The sequence below is a fragment of the Tachysurus vachellii genome, chromosome 3 (genome assembly GCF_030014155.1).
Source record: "Tachysurus vachellii isolate PV-2020 chromosome 3, HZAU_Pvac_v1, whole genome shotgun sequence".
Classification (NCBI taxonomy): domain Eukaryota; kingdom Metazoa; phylum Chordata; class Actinopteri; order Siluriformes; family Bagridae; genus Tachysurus; species Tachysurus vachellii.
The window spans coordinates 13,207,916-13,227,865 of NC_083462.1; the positions used below are offsets into that span (position 1 = coordinate 13,207,916).

The window sequence follows — 19,950 nt, forward strand, 5'->3', positions numbered from 1 at the left end:
CTCTCTCTCTCTCTCTCTCTCTCTTTCTCTCTCGTTCTCTCTCTCTGTCTCTCTCTCTCTGTCTCTGTCTCTCTGCAGATTCCTCGGGCCAAACTCTTGCAGCTCCCCTGCTTAATTTACCATCTAAAAAGAGGTAAGACCACATATATCGATAATTGTTTACCTTAAAAAAAATGAACAGTCCTGCAGTAGGGCTGATTTTGTTTAGTGTGGCTGTAGGAGTAACTGTGTTAGTTGTGTATTAATATGGTGGGTGTGTGGCCTAAAAAACATCTGTATGTACAACCTTATGGGTTGTTTTGGTTTACTGCTTAGTCTAGTAACAAATTAATTTCAGTAGAGAAATCAGTCTCTTATTTAATCCTTAGTCCTTTCAGATGTTTTAGTGGCTCATTGTGGAGTGTATGTGTGTGTGTGTGTTTACAGGAACATGCAGTACTATGAGAAGGTGTCAGATCCTCTGGACCTCAGTACCATAGAAAAGCAGATCCTCACTGGACATTACAAGACAGTTGAGGCCTTCGACACAGACATGCTCAAGGTGTTCCGCAACGCTGAGGTCAGTCTAACTGCGTCAGCCACCTTCTTATATAACAGCTTGGACATATTCCTCATCACGTCAGGAAACTTCATCAGGAAGCTAGATAACAGCTAAGACTATTAGCTCTTAGATGTCATGGTGTAACAGTGTAAACGGTGCAGCTTGAAATTCCCGGTTTCGTTGGCTTTAATCTAAATTCCAGTTGTAAGTAAAAACAAAGCAGACTGCTGTGGAATTTAATGGCCAGAGTCCAACTTAGGAGGGGGAAAAAAACAGTGACACTGTGCCCAGATTGAGGAATGTTTCTAACTTTCTAACCTTTCTGAGATGCCTTTATTTTTGGATACCACAGTCAGTTCTAGGGCAAAGTTCAAGTTAGTATTTAAATTACAGCATTGCTAACTTTTGAACTCCCCACTGAAGGCACACTCAGAAAAGCACTTGTACCGTATTTCTGTAACATTACTTAATTGTCAGACTTCGTGCCTCACCTTCATCTCTGTCTTCTAAAGAAATACTACGGCCGGAAGTCCACGGTGGGCCGGGACGTGTGCCGGCTACGTAAGGCATACTACGGCGCGCGACACGAGGCCGCGGTGCAGATCGATGAGATCGTTGGTGAGACAGTTAGTGAGGCAGACAGCTCCGATTCAATGGACCGTGACCATGCTCACCATGTCAACAAAGATGATGACATCATCCGCTGCATCTGTGGCATGTACAAGGATGAGGGTCTGATGATCCAGTGCGAGAAATGCATGGTACATACAGCAAGCTTTTATTCATTCAGGGCGAGATGATGGTAATTGCCATGTCTCACTTATAGGCATTACAAAGGAAGGAATTATGAAGGAATATAAATGTGAACCTTTTATATTTCACACTAAAAATTGTGTATTGTGACTAAAGAAACACAAAACCTGTGCTCTCTGTCTCTCTCTCTCTCTCTCTCTCTCTCTCTCTCTCTCTCTCTCTCTCTCTGTCTCTCTCTCCCTCTGTCGTCTCTCTCTCTCACCCTCCCTCCCTTCCCCTCGCTCTCTCTGCCTCTATCTCTCTCCCTCCCTCCCTCTCTCTCTCTCTCCCTCCCTCCCTCTCTCTCTCTCCCTCCCTTCCTCTCTCCCTCTCTCTCTCTCTCCCGCTCTCTCTCTTTCTCTCTCCTCCCACTGTCTCTCTCCTCTCTCTACTCCCTCTCTCTACTCTCTCTTTCGCTCTCTCTCTCTCTCTCTCTCTCTCTCTCTCTCTCTCTCTCTCTCTCTCTCTCCTCCCTCTGTCTCTACTCTCTGTCTCTACTCTCTCTGTCTCTGTCTGTCCCCCCCCCCCTCTCTCTCTCTCTCTCTCTCTCTCTCTCTCTCAGGTCTGGCAGCACTGTGACTGCATGCGTTTGGAGGCTGAGGTGGAGCATTATCTTTGTGAGCAGTGTGACCCTCGCCCAGTGGACAGAGTATGTTACCTTTAAAATAAAAATTAATAAATAAAATAATGCTGCATGCTTTACACTGACTTCTTGCGTTTTTTTTAATCAATAGGAGGTCCCAATGGTGCCCCAGCCCAGTTACGCACAGTCAGGTTCCATTTACTATATCTGCCTCCTTCGGGATGAGCTGCTGCTACACCAAGGTGTGTGTGTGTGGGTGTTGTGAATAATGTGGATATTCCTCATGTATGTATAACTAGCTGAAGCGATAACCTGATATTATACTATACACTGTGTGTTTTCAGGCGACTGTGTGTACCTGATGAGAGACAGCAGGCGTACTCCAGAGGGCCAGCCATTGCGCCAGTCATATCGCCTCTTGTCCCATGTCAACAGAGACAAACTAGATATCTTCCGCATTGAGAAACTTTGGAAAAATGAAAAGTGAGCTCTTTTATCATGTTCTGATCATTTTTAATGCAATGAAAATGAAAGTTATGTCCTATTCACAATGAGAATATGGAGGCAGGCTGCATTTTTGGAGAAGGTTTATGTACGTTTATGTGGTTTGCTCAGAATGTTCCAATAAAGAATGAAACTTAAGGTGATCTCAGATGAAAGAGGTCAACAAAGAAAGTCCAGACTGGTTTGAGCTGACAGAAAGACTCAGTAACTCGGTTAACCACTATGATACAATTGTGGTGAGCAGAAAAGCAGGGAATGGACATCTTTGAGGTGGATGTTCTGCAAGAAGCAGAAGACAATGTCAGGTTCTACTTCTGTCAGGATGAAGAACAGAAACTGAGGCTGCTGTGGCAAATGCCATTTTGGCCCAAATCCATGGACCAAACCTACCTACAGCCCAGGCTTGTCTTCTAATGACTTCTCACATGATGATGCGCCATGTGAAAGCAAAAGTCTTGGCCTTCTCAGTTATCGGATCCGAATCACATCATAACAAAGGAAAGCGTGTACCTTTTCTTTTCTAGAATCTCAAAGGGATGTGTCCAACATTCAGGGAATCCATGCCATGAAGAAGTGAGGTTGTTTCTAACAGTGCTCTTTGAGCATACGTACAAATTTCCCTCATTTCCTTCTTTCGTGTAAATACCTTAACCCAGATTGTGACAGATACTGAAATAAAATGCTGTGTAAATTGTACTGTATTATGGATTTATTTACAGAAAAACGGTCATGAGATTTGACTCTTTCGTTCTGTCATTCGGTAAATATAGGCATGCTTCATGTGACAGCGACTTCTAGAGAACTTACTCACATTACATGCAAGTTTAAATACTTGACCTTGAGTGTTCATGCACGGCCTCCTGACATAACGTCACCCTAATACAAAAACAGTGTCAGTAGATCTGATCGCCGGTTTCTTTGTGAGTTTTAACCAGGTCTGTTTTTCCCATTAGGGGAGAGCGGTTTGCTTTTGGTCATCACTATTTCCGACCTCACGAGACCCACCACTCGCCCTCGCGCCGCTTCTACCACAACGAGCTGTTTCGAGTGCCGCTCTATGAGATAATCCCTCTGGAAGCAGTGGTGGGAACGTGCTGCGTTCTGGACCTTTACACATACTGCAAGGGTGAGACATGCTTCTTGTGCTAGAACACACCTCAGGACATCGCAAGCACAGTGGAGGTCCTTTCTCATTTATTCATATGCACTCTGACCTACACATAGTCAAGATCTCTCGCTCGCTCTCTCTCTCTCTCTCTCTGTGTCTGTCTCTCTCTCTCTCTCTTTCTCCTTGGTGGCAGGTCGACCCAAAAGCGTGAAGGAGCAGGATGTGTACATCTGCGACTACCGGTTGGACAAATCCGCGCACCTTTTTTACAAAATCCACCGCAACCGTTACCCAGTGTGCACTAAGTCCTATGCCTTCAACCACTTTCCCAAGAGACTTACACCCAAAAGGGACTTCTCAGTAAGTTTCTCTCTATCAGACCTCGTTTAATTATGTGTCCTGATGTCCGGTGTAGTGTTTACAGCTTAAATATTAAACAGGATCTTTGTACATGTATGTGCAACTTACTGCCTGGTCTAAAGCAGGATTTACTCAATGTGACTCCTGCAGTCCATTATTACTTACATTGTATGAGACAATCCCAATAAATATTCAATTGAATTAACACATGATCTTGATGTTTTTACAGGAAATAAACATGTTTAATTAGATAACTATTATAACTATTATTTTATATAACCATTGTAGTCCCATACTGCGCTGTGATGCGTAGTACAATATCTGCATTGTTCTATTGTTTCTTTAACCACCCTATGAAATTTTGAGTTGGATCTTTGGTGTTTGTCACAACTATCACCAAATTTCAATTCCCAATTTTTAGACGAACCTTTCGATGCGTTTAAATGCTCTGTGGCAGTGCTTATGCATCGCAGGAAATTTGACGTCTGTCAGTGGTGGGTGACTGCCATTAACAAATTGATTACACATAGAAGATGAGGAATAATGTCGTGTTGGATAATTATCCTAACTGAGAAAAACACTCTGGTCTTGCTTTAAACATGACGTGGTACTGAAACCTTCTCCAAATTCAGTGTAAACCTTGACTAAATATCAGAAACGTAGTAGCTTTCTCTCATGTCCCTTTCTTTTTGTCCTCTCTCAAACGAGCAAGAGCATAAAATGTTTTCTGTACGATTTATATTGTGAAATACGCATATTATTCATCTCTCTCATTCTGTATTTTCTCTTTCTCTGACTTTATTTCTACCCCTCTCAGCCTCACCACGTTCCTGACAGCTACAAGAGGAACGGAGGTCGTTCGGCCTGGAAGAGCGATCGCTCCAAAGGGGGCGTGGCTTGCGATGAAGACCCAGCCCCTGGAGGGTCATGTGACCAGCTGTCCTTCACAAGAGATCCTGAAGGAGGAGTAGGGGGGCATGCAGTCTGTAACCACGAGGAGTCTTCCACTACACTGTCCATTCTAGGGCCACCGCAGGAACAGAGGAGGGCTGGCGAAGATGAAGATGAGGAGGAGGATGAAGAGTTAGGAGAGGAGGAAGAGAGGAGGGAAGTTGAGGAAAGTTCCGTGGAGAAAGGAGGAGCCGAGGCGTCCTTGCTCTCGCATTCACCGCTGCATCTGTCCGTTTTGGGTCGGAGGAAAGCACAGAGGGAACGACTCAACAAGATCCTCTTAGACCTCCTGCATCGGACCCCCAGCAAAAACGGTGAGAGAGAAACCATGGCTTCTTATTTATAGCAAGTGAGAAACCAGAGGAAAAATCTTTCATTTCAGGCTTTTAATGAAAAGCAGCACACATTACAGTCAGAAATATGAGCAAGACAGCTTCACTCAGTGTAGAAGATTGGAATTTATTTCAGTAGCTTAATGCCGCCTTTTGTCTGTCCCGCAGTTATAGACGTCACCTATCTTCTGGAGGAGGGCCCCGGCCGCCGCCTGCGCAGACGCACGCTTGGGCTGAGCGACTTTGTGACCCGGAAGTAACGTCATTGCTGTAGGTGACGAGCAGACAGCAAAAAAAAATTCAAAAGATAAGACAAAGAACAATATGCAGGAACAGCAAACGAGGGATGAAGGTATGAGAAAGGAGAGACACTTGAGGCTCGATGGCTCTCCCTTCCAAAACACACATCTGTCCTCCATTTTGCTCTATTTTTCCTAAATGAATTAAAGAGAGTTTTGTGTATGTGCACAGGACACGAGGACTTATTATTTTTTTTGTTTTTGCCAGCAATGCAAGAATTATTATTTTGAAACATTTTAAAAAGAAAAAAGTATGTTGCAATGACACATGAACATAGGAGTACGTACTATTTAAACCTATCATTTATGAACTGTCACATAACGGGATTTCCCGTTTCTATGACAACAGAGGTCAATGTTGTTTTTTTTCGAGGTGGTACTACAGACAGAAAGAATGAGGCCTCTGAGAACAGACTGGGGGAGTTTGGTCATGCAGTTGGATAGAAGAAGAAGAGCACGTCTTGGTGAATAGAAACCTGCATTTACTGAGAAGTGTGAAGAGGCGCAGCATAGGAGGCGCAGTGTAGCGCACACACACTGCCTTGTTGACTGAGAGAGGAGAAGAAGAGAAGAGGAGGAAGAAAGCAAGCGGAGAAAGAGCTAACTGCACTTTTTTCTAACACGGACGTCATTCGCTCTTGGAGGTGTACACTAACACTCGTCGCAGTACTGGAAAGATACTGTGCAGCAAAAAAAAAACGCAAAACATAATTAAATACATTATTGTTTTTTGTTTGTTTGTTGTTCTGTCATACTGTAATTATATTAGCATTGGCAAGGGCAGGATGGATGGGAAGGGTTTCTTATTTTGTAAACCTGGAATAGTGGCATGTTGGGGCAAGGAGGCAGGGGGGGCTTGCTATATTGTGGGTATTTTGTTGTTTGTTTGTTTTTTTTTAAAGAAAAAGAAAAGCTCTGAGATTTTCGTCTGTGAAATAGTTTGCCCTGTTTTTGAGTGTTCGATGTACCAGCTCAACAAGATGTTTAACCAGTGGGGGTGCACTGACTTACTTTAAACGCCTTAGAATGATCTCAGAGTGAGCGTGTGCGAGTGCATGAGCATGTGCAAGTGAGTGAGCGAAGGTGTGTGCGAGTGAGCGAGTGTCAGCGTGCGAGTGAGCGAGTGTCAGCGTGCGAGTGAGCGAGTGTCAGCGTGCGAGTGAGCGAGTGTCAGCGTGCGAGTGAGCGAGTGTCAGCGTGCGAGTGAGCGAGTGTCAGCGTGCGAGTGTGCGAGTGTCAGCGTGCGAGTGTGCGAGAGTGAGCGAGCATGAGCGAGTGAGAGAGCGAGAGCGAGTGCGTGTGCGAGCGAGCGTGTGCGAGTGCGTGAGGGAGCGTCAGCGTGCGTGCAAGCTTCCATGAATGTATGTAGCCTGTCAGGAGAAAATAACTTTTAGGAAAAATTAAAATAAGCTTTTGATTGGCAATTGATATAATGGATGAATTAACACGTCAAGTGAGACAATTGGGTGGGAGACAGGAGGGGCTTTGGGTGTTCATTGTCTGGTTTGTTTTTATCTTATCTTGGGTTTTTAGATTGGAAAACGACTATTACGTTTTTGTTTTTGTTTTTTGGCTTTTTTTTTCTTCCTTGTTTTTCTTTTATTTAACTCTTATCATTTGGGCCCCAAGCAAATGTGGGTTGTTTTGGATAAACTGACAGAAACGACAGAAAGAGAAGGGGTGGGTGGGATAACTGACAAGAGAGTAGGAAGATGTATATGATGTGCCAAGCTATGTATATATATGCAGACGGGAATATGTGAGAGACATCTCCAAAAAGCAATATCTTGATAATGGAATTTTTTTGTGTATTGTATTGTACAGGACTCAACCCTATATGTATTATTATTCATTATTATTAATTATTATTATTATTACTGCGTTTGTATTCGCATAATTGTTCATTTAAGCTTCGGGGCTTGAGGAGGACGTGGGCCGAACGTTAAAACCCAACAACGGAGGAAAGAGAAGCAACTTATCCAAAATTTTTTGACGACATAGGAGGCAGGTGAAACGGACTTGCTGACCCCAGACCTGACAACTGTCATTGTAATTATTAATTTTAATGCTATTATAATTATTATTACTTTTTGAAGGGGAGGGAAAAAGTACTCCTCTTACTTTTGCTGCAAAGTGTTGAACACTAAAAAAACAAACCAACGTAAAAATGCTATTTTGGAAAATGGCAGAAACAAAACAAAAAAAAAAAAAAAAAAAAATCTATCAGCGGACTATCATGTTCTTAATCTTTTTCTTTTTCCCATCAAGAATTGGTGGGAAAAATTAAACAGCTCCTTTTTCTTTTTTTTTTCTTTTCTTTTTTTTTTTTTTTTGTGATAACGGTCATAATTCTGATTCTCGTATTTCTTGTATTTGTGTGTTTTTGTGTGATTTGTTTAGTTATTTTAGACAATCACAAAAATAACATGCAAGCGTTGTATATGGACAGACTGACAGACATTTTGTGTTGTGTACAGTTTGTCGCAACTTTTTCCACTCTGGTTAAAAGTTTGTAATTATGATTCTAAAGTCATGAAAATGCTGTTGGTTTTTACTTTTTTGTTTTATATTCTATTTGTTTTTGTTTTTTTTTTTGTTTGTTTTTGTTTGTTTGTTTTTTAATAAAAAGCACTACATTGTTGTGAATATACCTGCCTGTTGCTCTTACATTTAGCCAAGAATCATGTGATAATTCTTTACTAGGTCATAACTATTGATACTCAAGGTATACAGTCAAAGCATATTTTAATTGTATGGATAGTCAATTAATACATCTGCCAATAAAGTGAGTTTTAACTATTGCATAGAGCTTATACATTGTGGACCGTTATTTTGAACGTTGGTGTGTCGATATGTGAGAGAAAAACAAAGAATGGAATGGAAAGAGGGATCGGTTCGATGACGAATGCAGTGTCATGATTTAGCGCCTCGTTTGTTCGTCAGGTAATAAGTAAGGTGGTGATTTTGAGTTATGATGAAGTTAGGATTCTGATATACACTGTCACAGCAGCAGCACCTAAAATGTTAGTTACTAGCATAAGAAGAAGAGAAACCGCGTATGCGAGTGTTTTTTTTTTTTTTTTAAATAATTTTTTAAAGGAATTCTTATTTTCTAGTTAATAAATTTTCTTTTTTTTTTAACTTGTGATTTTGCATTTAGTGAGAAATGGCTGTCATAGCTACAGAACATTATTTCTGCTTCTTCCATCAGTACTTTTTTTCGGTTTACACGCGTCATACTTATGCATCTATTAAAACTGCTTCCTTAAAAGACTTCTGTAACAGGACAGACTCCGATGACTGGGATACAGCTGTGTTTTCATGTGTGTATATATATATATATGTTTTGTTTACACTCGAGATATATTTGGGACAATATTACTTTCAACTGAAAAATAATAATAATAATTTGATTATTAAAAAGTCGCGGAAGAAATAATATAAGAAAATTGGTATGTATTTTTCAAATTAAGAATACAGTTATAATATTCTAGCTTTATATTCATAACCTAATACACGTCATATTTAAAAATAAAACTTTCCGGATATTACGGGACGATGTGCACTACGTCACTTCCGCCATCTCAGTAAACATGCTGGTGGTGTAGCTATGGCAACTAGGCTGAAATGTCAATAGCACTAACATTAGAGTCTTTATAAATGTTATGTAGTGTATACATACAAAAATATTATAAATAATTAACAACAAAAATAACAACTTAGAAAGCAATGAAAAAGCGGATGGAAAAAGTAAACAAGGATAAAGTACATTATGGAGTCGAGGAAGAGCTTTTACAGACTGCAGGTTGGATCTTATTGACATTATTATTCACAATTGTTGTTTTTACTTGTGTTGTAATCATTCTACTCTGTTTTCTAACGTTTAGGATTGAATATACAAGACAAATGTTCTGTCCACTTCTCATATTGCACTGGTGTCTTCAGCTAAACTGTGTTTTTGTTTTGTTTGGTCACAGATGATTACCAGTGCTCAGGACATCTGGACGTGGATTTCCCAGAGCTGTGTGCTTTATTTGGCCTGAAGGAAATCCCTGATGTTAGACCAGTAACAGCAGCGTCACCTACAGAAAGAGCACTGGGTAAAAAAAAAACGATTAGTTGTTATCTGTGTGTGATGTGTGAGGCTGAGAAAACACTGTTTTTACTGTTGTGATCATGATAAGAGCATTATAAATTACATTACACCTCAACCAAGCCAGCTGGTGCTCTGGTTTTTATATAGCAGCTTTAGGTACCAAAAAAGATAAGAATGAATGACAGAAAGAAAGAAAGAAAGATAGAAAGTTGATCCACAATGCCAGAAAGAAAGAAAAAAGAATGAATTGATGGATGGATGAATGCATGAAAGAAAGAAAGAAAGAAAGAATGGATGAAAGAAAGAAAGAGTGAGTGAGTGAGTTAATTAATTAAGAATGAATGGATGGATGGATGAATGCATGAAAGAAAGAAAGAAAGTTGATCCACGATACCAGAAAGAAAGAAAAAAGAAAGAAAGATAGAAAGTTCATCCATGATACCAGAAAGAAAGAATGAAAGAAAGAAAAAAGAAAGAAAGATAGAAAGTTGATCCACGATACCAGAAAGAAAGAATGGATGAATGCATGAAAGAAAGAACGAAAGAAAGTTGGACTACTTTTCTTTAATCCTTATGACAATCTAAGAGACATATTGTGTGTAAATCAAAATAAATTCTATTCTATCCAAATTTAATAAGAGAAACAACAGTGTTTGTTATACTCTATACACCCTTATACTTGGACTGATAACGGTTATTGCTATTACACTCTCTATTACATTAAACTTTCAGCGTTACATCATGTACACACTGTGTGCTGAAATGACAAGCCATGTATATGTGTTTAGACAGTAACCGGGAACAGAGTATCGCTGATAGATGTATGAAAGCCTGGTCTCCTAAACCCTGCCTTCACATAGAAACGGAGAACGAGGACTCTCGGAGCGTGAAACGTGTCCGAATATCCGGTAAGGCAGTTAATAATGCGATCTTTATAAACACAGCATTGTACAATAGAAATTACACAACAGTTCACAAGCATTGAGTTACATTCAAGAAGTTAGTAATAATAATAATAATAATGCATTTTATTTCATGGCGCCTTTCAGAACACCCAAGGTCACCTTACAAGCAATATACAGGTCATTACATAAGACAAAACACTTAAACAAACAGCATATATACATATAAAGTGCATTTAAGTCTCAATAAAACATGTTATAAGAAAGCCTGTATAAAAAGATAAGTCTTAAGACGCGTTTTAAAAGTCAGCAAGCACTCGCTATTGCGAAACATTGAGGGGAAGAGAATTCCATAGGCGGGGGGCAACATAACTAAAAGATCTGGCACCCATAGTAGTAAGTTGAATCCGAGGTACCACAAGAGAAATTGAAGATGAAGATCTGAGTGCACGGGAAGGAGTGTAAACCTGGAGAAGTTGAGTAAGGTATTGTGGTGCAAGATTATGAAGTGCCTTATAAGTGAGTAGCAGGATTTTAAACTGTACTCTATATTTTACTGGAAGCCAATGCAATTGCTGGAGAACCGGAGAAATGTGATCAGTATAAGGTGTTCTAGAGAGAACACGAGCTGCAGAATTCTGAACCAGTTGGAGCTTATGCAGCAATTTGGAAGGAATACCTGTAAGAAGAGCATTGCAGTAGTCTATACGTGAAGTGACTAGTGCGTGAATGAGAATTGCAGTATTATTATTTGAAAGAAAGGGACGGAGACGATTAATGTTGCGCAAATGGAAGTATGCAATCCGTGTTATATTATTAATTTGAGCTTTAAAAGATAGTGTGCTATCCAAGATGACACCCAAACTTTTAAGCTGACACCCAAACTTTTAACCTGTTTTAACCTGTTAATCCAGTTAGTGCTTCATTTACAGCGTTTAGCAGATGCCTTTATACAGAGCAAATTAGGTTTATCTTAATTATACAACTGAGCAATTGAGGGTTAATTGAGGGCCTTTCTCAGGGGCCCAGGAGTGGCAACTTGGTGGCCCTGGGGTTAAAGCTCACGACCAACAGCACAATGCATAAAATCACCCAGATTCAGGTAAAGAGCTTCAGTTACTGTTCACATCAAACATCAGACTGAAGGAAAAGTCTGATCTATGTGACTTTAACAGTGGCATGTACCAAATGAGCTGGTTTGAATGTTTTAGCACCTGTTGATCTTCTGGGATTTTTACACAAAACAGAGTCTCCAATTTAACACATGGTGCAAAAAAAAGCATCCTGTGAGTGAAGAATCAGCAGACTAAGAATAAGATCAGAGGAGAAGAATCAGCCTGGTCTGAGCTGACTGGAAGTCTAGAGTAACTCAGATAATCATTCTATAATCATTCTTGCTGAGCAGAAAAGCAGTTCAGAACACACGCTCGAATCAAACCTTGAGGTAGATAAAAGCTACAGCAGCAAAAGATCACATCAGGTTCCGCTCCTGTCTGCAAAAAACAGGATCCTGAAGCTATCATGAGCACAGAATCGCCCAAACTGGACAGCTAAAGCCTGGAAAAAGATTAGCTGATTTATTTTTTCAAATCTTCTGTGTGTCTGTGTCCATGATGATCATGATGAGTCTCAGATTCCTGTTCTTGGGCAAATCAAGAGAAACCAAATAACTCCACATCAGACCATCTGTTAATGCCATCTGTTAATTAAAGGTTATTTGAGTTTGTAGTTATATTTCGGTGGTAGAAGCCACTGTGAAATGTTCAGGTTGATACCCAGTCCTGAAAACGAGACGATCAGCTAACTGCAGCATTAAACCAGTGGTCATCAGCCGTATCCTTCATCTTCAAATGAAGAATCCCGCAAATTTTATTGAGATTATTCAGCAGTAGGGAATCTTACAAATGCAGCTGCTCTGATTTTTGTGTTATTGTCCAGGATGGAGGGTAAACGAGGTGATGGCTCGAGTGCTGAGTAAGACGTTACCATCCCTCATTAATCTGCGGAGTTTAGAGTAAGTAGTGGTACAAAGTTTTCTGGAAAATCACAAACCAATGAGAAAATACTCAAAAATCATAATTGACGATTACAACAAATATAACATGATCCCAAATAAAAAGATTGTACTACACAATGGATTATGCTACAGTGTGATCTACATGTTATAATTTACAGGATGTGGCAAGTGGGATTGACCGACTCCGTTCTGGCCTCCTTGAAGGACACAGTTTGTTTGTGCTCAAAGCTCAGGTGACTAAAACAAGGTGCAGGTCGTATGCATATATATATATATATATATATATATATATATATATATATATATATATATATATATATATATATATATATGTGTGTGTGTGTGTGTGTGTGTATATCTGTATATTATACATGGATGCAGTGGAGGCTCAACAAATGCCAGTAATCAGAAGGTTGTGGGTTCAAGCCCCAGCATGAACAAGATGGGCCCTTGAGCAAGGCCCTTAACTGACCTTGGGGTTACAACTTCTTAACAAACTGGGATATGCGAAGAAAAGAAACTAGAGACTTCTTTTCCTAATTAAAGATTTTATACCGTATGTTCTTGCTGTGTCTGTGGCAGGAGAGTTATTTTGGATGGAACTCCTATTCCAGGAAGCCCTTACCATATTCTCCTGGGAGAGGACAGCATGTAAGTAACACTCGTGCGCACATCTGTAGTCAGTATAAAAAAGCAAATGGGACCCTAACCTTTTGTTTATAAACTCGAGAGTAAGATGTAAAAAAAATGTAAAATTCCCAGTCGATCAGCAGACTAAAATATTCAAAATCTAGCAGTAGGCTCATGTCCTAATAAAACTATGTACAAACTGTCACCAGAATCCTGCATGCAGTGTTTAAATGGATTTCTCCGGTTTGTATTAATTAATTTTTTTGTGTTATTTTTGTGCCTGTCTTATCTGCCAGGATAACACACTTGTCCTTGCGACACAATCGCATCGGAGAAGAAGGAGCACGTCTGATTGGTTTGGCGCTCTCTAAGAATCTCCTGTCCCTCAACTTGGCCTTTAACGCTGTCGGCGACGTGGGTGCTATGTATTTAGCTCAGGTGCTGAAATGAACATCATTCACAACACGCCATGTAAACACTTCTGTGTCCACATTCATGGATATACATTTGAATGTGAATAATGTGATTGTGATAGAATCAGATTCTTGAAAAAAATGGTGTCTAATCATCCTTGTCCTCTTTTGTCTTTTACAGACGTTGCGTCTCAATCGCAATTTGTTGTATCTCTCCCTAGCCAACAATCACATAAGCGATGTAGGAGCGGCCCATCTGGCTCAGGTGCACCTTCTGATCTGATATGTTTCCCAAACCTCATTTAATTGAGAAATTCATGTGTTGTTTTCACATCTTGTGTTCTGAGTGAAATTCTCTGTCCTTGCTGATAGGGAGGAAGTAGCTATACACTTGCTGAATCCCTGTGTGTGGTTGGTTAAATACAGTGCTGATTGGTGCATGCTCATGTCTCACGATAAATGTGGTGGCATTTATTTTTGATATATATAGAAAAAAACAGACTCGGAGTTGGTGGTAAAAAGCAAAGAAGTAAAGATGGTATTTATTATTAAAGTTGCTGCAGCAAAAGGCATCTCTCTCCCATTTTATACCCTAGGTGTGTGCTTGTGTAGCCTGGTACTGTATGTGTGTGTTGGTATGTGTGTGTGCTTGTGTTTGTGACCTCTCGGTCACCTCAGTAAGGTCAGATCACACACGTGCACACACTCCCCACACTTCCCATCCCTTTAACACATGGAACGTTTATGGCAAGAACACTTATGGCAGGAGAATTTGTGGTAGGAATGTTTATGGCAGGGACATTTCCTCCTGTTCTCTTTCTCTCCCTAGTCTGAAACACAGAATTTACCATGAAAACACATATAACACTCATGATATTTAAAATTTCCACTACATTAGATAATAGTTTGTGAGTGCAGACCATACGCTGCTACTAAAGGTAGAAGATGATGAATAGTAGAGATAGTAGGCAGGTATTGGCTCGGTCATTAGTAGAAGAAGGAGACAGAGAGGGTGGAAGACGGTGAAACTTTTTTTGTCTCTCTCCCAAATTTTAGATGACTATCGAACTAGTAGTTTAGTCTGAAACCGAGCAGGTTCACATGATCAATTGGTCATGCGATGGCTTGTACATGCAGCTCGTACATGGGTCTGGACCAAATAGGTTATCATAGCAACCACCTAAAAAATTTTGTTCAGGAAGCAAAAAGTGTATGATTTAGACATCATTAGTTCTAAAACACACATGTATCATGAACAATGTGGGACACAGAAGAGCTGAGAAACCTTACTGTACCAATGCAATACAAAAAATATGTTGTCACATGAAGTTATGTTTAGGTAAGATGAACACAAATGTCAACAGTGTTTGATAGAATCAAGGGAGTCTGAAAATGTAAAACAGGAGGTTTGTTAACAAAAACACACGCCGTGTACACACGTTACATAAAGGGAGAATCCTGACTGTTTGGATTTTAACTTCCTGTGTGTGAACTCATGTACAAAAAGAATTGGTGGATATTATTCACACAGGCCTGTCTGTCGTTCTCTAGGTGTTTGGCCCATTTGCTTTGACACATGAAGAAATCGTGGAAAGGAGGAGGCTGTTGAAAAGGAAGGACAGACTGGTGAGAAAGAAAAGGCTGTTTCGTTGAGCTCAAGTTTAGTAGTGGTAGTAGCTTGTCTCTTAATTTCTTTTTATTGCCTCCTTTCTTTAATGTTCTCTCTCTGTTGTTCTTTCTCTCGTTCCCTCAATCTCACTCTTATTTTAAGTCAGCTCAGTTGATAAGCGAAGTCTCTAAATGTGAGTCAGCTCTGTCCATCCCCAGCAGCTCGTCGCTGGAGTACATCAAAAGTGCCAAGAAAAAGGTAGATAATTAAGTGCCAGGATTCAAACTCACAACCTCGTGGATACCATTGCTTTAATCCTTAATCACTGAGCTACCATTACTCTCTGATAGCATTAACTTAACCAGGGGCCATTTCTGTCTGTTTTGGAGATGCCTCTGTTCAGCATTGAATTGATTTGTGATGTCACTCTTCACAGTACAGTTTAATGGATCAGAGCTTGAATGTACAGTTTGATAACTTTAAAAGTTATTATTTTATGTGGCAGCTTTTTGTTTGCCCAGCAGGGAGTTTACACCCCTTTTCTTACACCATTGCCAGCAGCTAAACACAGAGTTACAATACTCCACATACAGATACCCAACAGTGTCCTGACTAATCGAAGATAAAATAATTCATTCGTTTATGCTTGAAAATGTCTGATAAGCAGGGCGCCAGTGTACTGTGAGTAAGGGTACAGCAACTTTTGAGGTGTTTTGTTGGAGATGTGGTAGATCAGTGGCTAAGATGTTGGACACTTTATCAGAAGGTAGTGAGTTTGAGTCCCATGTCCATTATTTGCTCAGTTATTTGAAATGTAAGGTGCTCTGGATAATCGCATCAGCCAAATGCCACAAATGTTTAAAAAGAAGCAGCAACAAATTTAAGATGAAGCGGATTTCATTTTGCCAGCAGTTAATGGGGTACATTTTAATACCACAGTAATTAACAAATGACTCCTTAACAGTGATGAACAAATCAGAATTTTATTGTTTCTGTGTCAACAGGACTCACAAGATCCAACTGAAAAGAGTGATCATATATAAAACTCATGGAATGAAAACTAGGCAACTAACATGGGAGTTAATTCATGTTTCCTATGTTTATTCCTTCATTTTCAGTTTACCCTGGTCAGGATTTCTGTGATTTAAGTCATTAATTTTTAGATTTTTTTTAAATATTTGAAATGAGGCTCATTAAAAAAACAGCAATTAATTATTCAATTCAATTTAAATTTATTTGTATAGAACTTTTATCAGTGGACATTGTCTCCACAGAACATAAGAAATACAGTTCAAGATTATTATTAGACTTATGTTTAAATGCGTTTGTATTTATCTCTAATGAACAAGTCTGAGGTGACTGTGGTGAGGAAAAACTCCCTTAGATGTAAGAGGAAGAAACCTTGAGAGGAACCAGACTCCAAAGTGAACCTCATCCTCATTTGGGTGACACTGGAGAGTGTGATTATAAACTGTTATAAACACCAGAGAGTGTTATTGTCTGATAATTGTGTATTGATGAGGAGATTGTTGCTTTTAAAGACCACACGGAGTTGACATCTTCTCTTTGAAAGTCTGAAATCTTCATGATGCGGAATCCAAAGTCCTTCAGGAGTGGACTTATAGCATCAGGTTCAGGCTTCATGAAATGTCAGAGTTTGGGGAAATGTCACATGGTGCTGTGAATGTTTGCTTATTTGTAGGATTCCAGCAAAAAGGATGAGAAAACTCCAATAAGTCAAACTACAACAGGAAAGAAAGAGGACCCCAAAGTGGATAAGAAAAGAAGTAAATATTTAGCTTGCCTCTGTTGTGTTTTTTTAATATTTTTATTGTTATTAAAAACTTAATGCTAAATTAATTCCAACTCTGGAATTTTGGAATTAAGCTTTAAAAAAAAACACTTACTTTTTTCTTTTCTGTTAGCTTCAGATACTAAAATGACACAAGGAAGAGGTGGAAAATCTGATGGAAAAGACAAGCTTGTATCAATGAAAGAACAAGAGGTAGGACATCATTATTCTAGAAATGAACCACTCTGAATTAATCATATTAATGTCAGTAATGAGGCTCGTTCGCCTCACACCTCCAGGGTTGGGGGTTCGATTCCCGCCTCCGCCTTGTGTGTGTGGAGTTTGCATGTTCTCCCCGTGCCTCGGGGGTTTCCTCCGGGTACTCCGGTTTCCTCCCCCGGTCCAAAGACATGCATGGTAGGTTGATTGGCATCTCTGGAAAATTGTCTGTAGTGTGTGATTGCGTGAGTGAATGAGAGTGTGTGTGTGTGCCCTGCGATGGGTTGGCACTCCGTCCAGGGTGTATCCTGCCTTGATGCCCGATGACGCCTGAGATAGGCACAGGCTCCCCGTGACCCGAGGTAGTTCGGATAAGCGATAGAAAATGAATGAATGAATGTCAGTAATGTCTCTTCACTGTAAAATGTTTTGCTCTGCACCCAAAAGGGCAGATTTGTATACAAGGTACAATCATTTCCATTGATCTACACACACTAGCCACTCTATTAGGAACACTCAGGTCAGGCGTGTGTTTAAGTCGATGATGACATCATTAGTTTCCCCAACACACATGTAGCATGAACAATGGAAGACAGAAAAGAGCTGAGGAACTTTACCAATATAATCACAGCAAAATAATAAAAAATACAAAAATATGGCGAGTCACATGAACTTGTGTTGAGGTAAGATCAAGGGAGTCTAGGGATCAAGGGTGTCTAAGACCAGTTCAACGCTTCGGGATGCTGGAAACAAAGACACACAGATTCAACACACTCAGACATCTTTGTATTTAAGGTATAATCGTTTATCCTGATCTATACTCACTAGCCACTTTATTAGGGATACTCGGGTCGGCAGCGTGTAGGGTCTTGGTTGCTGGTTTGAGTGATTCAGAAGCTGCTGATCTCTTTCACACACAGCACTCTCCAAGTCTTAAAAATAAAGACAAATAAAGCGTGTGTGTGTGTGTGTGTGTGTGTGTGTGTGTGTGTGTGTGTGTGTGTGTAAGACAGAAGAAGTGGCTGAAACACAAAGCCCTTTGCTGAATCCTGCTATACAGAACATTGGAGGAAGAGTGATTCATCCAGGCAACACAACACTTCTCTCTCTGAACTTGTCAGGTCAGTCATAAGTCTTACCTTTACATTCCCCTGAATCTGCTGGTGTTTACCTTATTCCTTCAATCCTTCGCAGGCAATAAACTGACGCAGAAGTCGCTTCAGAGCTTCCTGTCATCTGTGGAGTGTCAAGGGCAAAGTGGTCTCCAGTATATTTCTCTTAATGTACGGTTTATAGATGAATGTCTGACAATAAAACTTTAAACATTTATCTGATTCCATGTCAGATTTATTTCATTAAAAAATATTTTAGTTTTTATTCTGATTTTTTTTTTCTTTCAGAGGAACTGTTTTCCTCCAGATTGTGAGGTCTTCCTAAAACTACAGGAAATGATGTCACTCAAGGATCCTCTCAACAGAACCAATTCAGCTCAGGTGGAGGCTGAACAGGGAAAGGCATCATAGAAAAACATTATCTTTTCCACTTCAGAATTTGATCTCAGATGATTTTTTTATTCTGTCTAATCCCAAGCTTTGATAAATCACATTGAGCTGGACATTAAATGTTGTACATTATGTATCTAGGACTAACTTTCTAAGTTTCCTCATCTAACTTTCATTGTTCTATGTAGCACCATGTTCTTGGTCCTGGAGAAACGTTGTCTCATTTTACTTTCATTTACTGGCAGTTCCCCGTTCCTCAAAAAAATCTAGGGGCGATAGAGCTTTCATGGTCATCGCCCAAAAACTGTGGAACAGCCTCCCTTTGCACATTCGGCAGGCCTCAACTTTAGAAGGTTTTAAGTCTCAGTTAAAAACGTATATTTTTAATTTAGCGTTCATTGAGAATAGACCTTGTTTAGAGATAGTTTCTTGATGCTTTTATATATTTTATTTCATTTTATCTTTTATCTGTTTCCCTTTTATTTATTTTATTTTTTATCTGTTTTAATTTTCTTTGTTATAATCAGTCTGATATTTTGCTTTATGCTTTTTGTAATATTGTGCAGCACTTTGGGCAATTGAAATTGCAGTAAAATGTGCGATATAAATGAATAAAGTTGAAGTTGAGTACTGCAACAGCTATATATGGTTGAAATGACAATAAAAGCTTCTTGACTTGACTTGACTACATGTTGCTGTTGCTAATTCGCAAAATAAATTTTGAAACGTGATAAAAACACATGAATTTTGTTTTATTTGTCTGACATTGCTTTAATAAATGCTACTAATAAACCTGTACAGAGGACTGAGCTAAAATCTACTGGATCAGGTTTTCAAGGTTAGATGAGAGAAGGTTAAAGTTCATTGATGAAATTTGATGTGAATTTGACAGATCCCACTAGATGATATTACAGTGTTTTGTTGTTGATATTAATATGTTGACCAGTTAAAGCATTTAAACCTTTTCTAATATTTAAAGAATAAAAACTTGCTAGGTTTTAGCTATACTCTGCAAGGTGGCTGTTATGCTAACTCAGTTGGTTACTAAGATTTTTCTAGGTGGTTATAGAACGGGGGCATAGAAGCCTTTATTATCGCCACATACATTACAGCACATACATTACAGCACAGTGGAATTCTTTTCTTCACATACCCCAACTGAGGAGGTTGGGGTCAGAGTGCAGGGGCAGCTATGATACAGCACCCCTGGAGCAGGGAGGGTTGAGGGCCTTGCTCAAGGGCCCAGCATTAGCAGCTTGGCTGTGCTTTATGATACATCAGGTGGATGCTAGACTTGTGT

At 39.7% G+C, this 19,950-nt stretch overlaps 2 protein-coding genes across 6 annotated transcripts in view; both read left to right on the forward strand.

The window, feature by feature from the left end:
- Positions 1-8,274, forward strand: part of ash1l (ash1 (absent, small, or homeotic)-like (Drosophila)) — a 38,718-nt gene extending 30,444 nt beyond the window's left edge. For 3 of the 4 annotated variants that reach the window (XM_060865819.1, XM_060865822.1, XM_060865820.1), the window contains 10 exons: positions 79-133; positions 427-559; positions 1,054-1,302; positions 1,896-1,982; positions 2,068-2,158; positions 2,261-2,399; positions 3,374-3,546; positions 3,722-3,888; positions 4,706-5,153; positions 5,340-8,274. In XM_060865819.1, coding sequence (XP_060721802.1) covers positions 79-133; positions 427-559; positions 1,054-1,302; positions 1,896-1,982; positions 2,068-2,158; positions 2,261-2,399; positions 3,374-3,546; positions 3,722-3,888; positions 4,706-5,153; positions 5,340-5,431 — 1,634 coding nt within the window. In that variant the 3' untranslated portion in view covers positions 5,432-8,274. The remainder of the gene's footprint in view (positions 1-78; positions 134-426; positions 560-1,053; positions 1,303-1,895; positions 1,983-2,067; positions 2,159-2,260; positions 2,400-3,373; positions 3,547-3,721; positions 3,889-4,705; positions 5,154-5,339) is intronic. The other variant, XM_060865821.1, reaches the window with a different exon arrangement.
- A 784-nt stretch (positions 8,275-9,058) lies between these two features.
- lrrc71 (leucine rich repeat containing 71) lies at positions 9,059-19,173 on the forward strand. Of its 2 annotated transcripts, XM_060864880.1 has the most exons (15): positions 9,059-9,275; positions 9,448-9,570; positions 10,355-10,474; positions 12,407-12,482; positions 12,644-12,718; positions 13,068-13,136; positions 13,412-13,553; positions 13,710-13,793; positions 15,080-15,154; positions 15,300-15,395; positions 16,840-16,924; positions 17,063-17,142; positions 18,158-18,269; positions 18,343-18,431; positions 18,549-19,173. In XM_060864880.1, exons 1-15 carry the CDS (start codon positions 9,200-9,202, stop codon positions 18,669-18,671), a joined length of 1,425 nt encoding a protein of 474 aa, XP_060720863.1. In that variant the 5' UTR covers positions 9,059-9,199; the 3' UTR covers positions 18,672-19,173. The 2 variants fall into 2 exon arrangements, with proteins under 2 accessions (XP_060720863.1, XP_060720865.1); XM_060864882.1 differs by lacking the exon at positions 9,059-9,275 and having other exon boundaries at positions 9,445-9,570; positions 10,359-10,474.
- Positions 19,174-19,950: the final 777 nt, after the last annotated feature.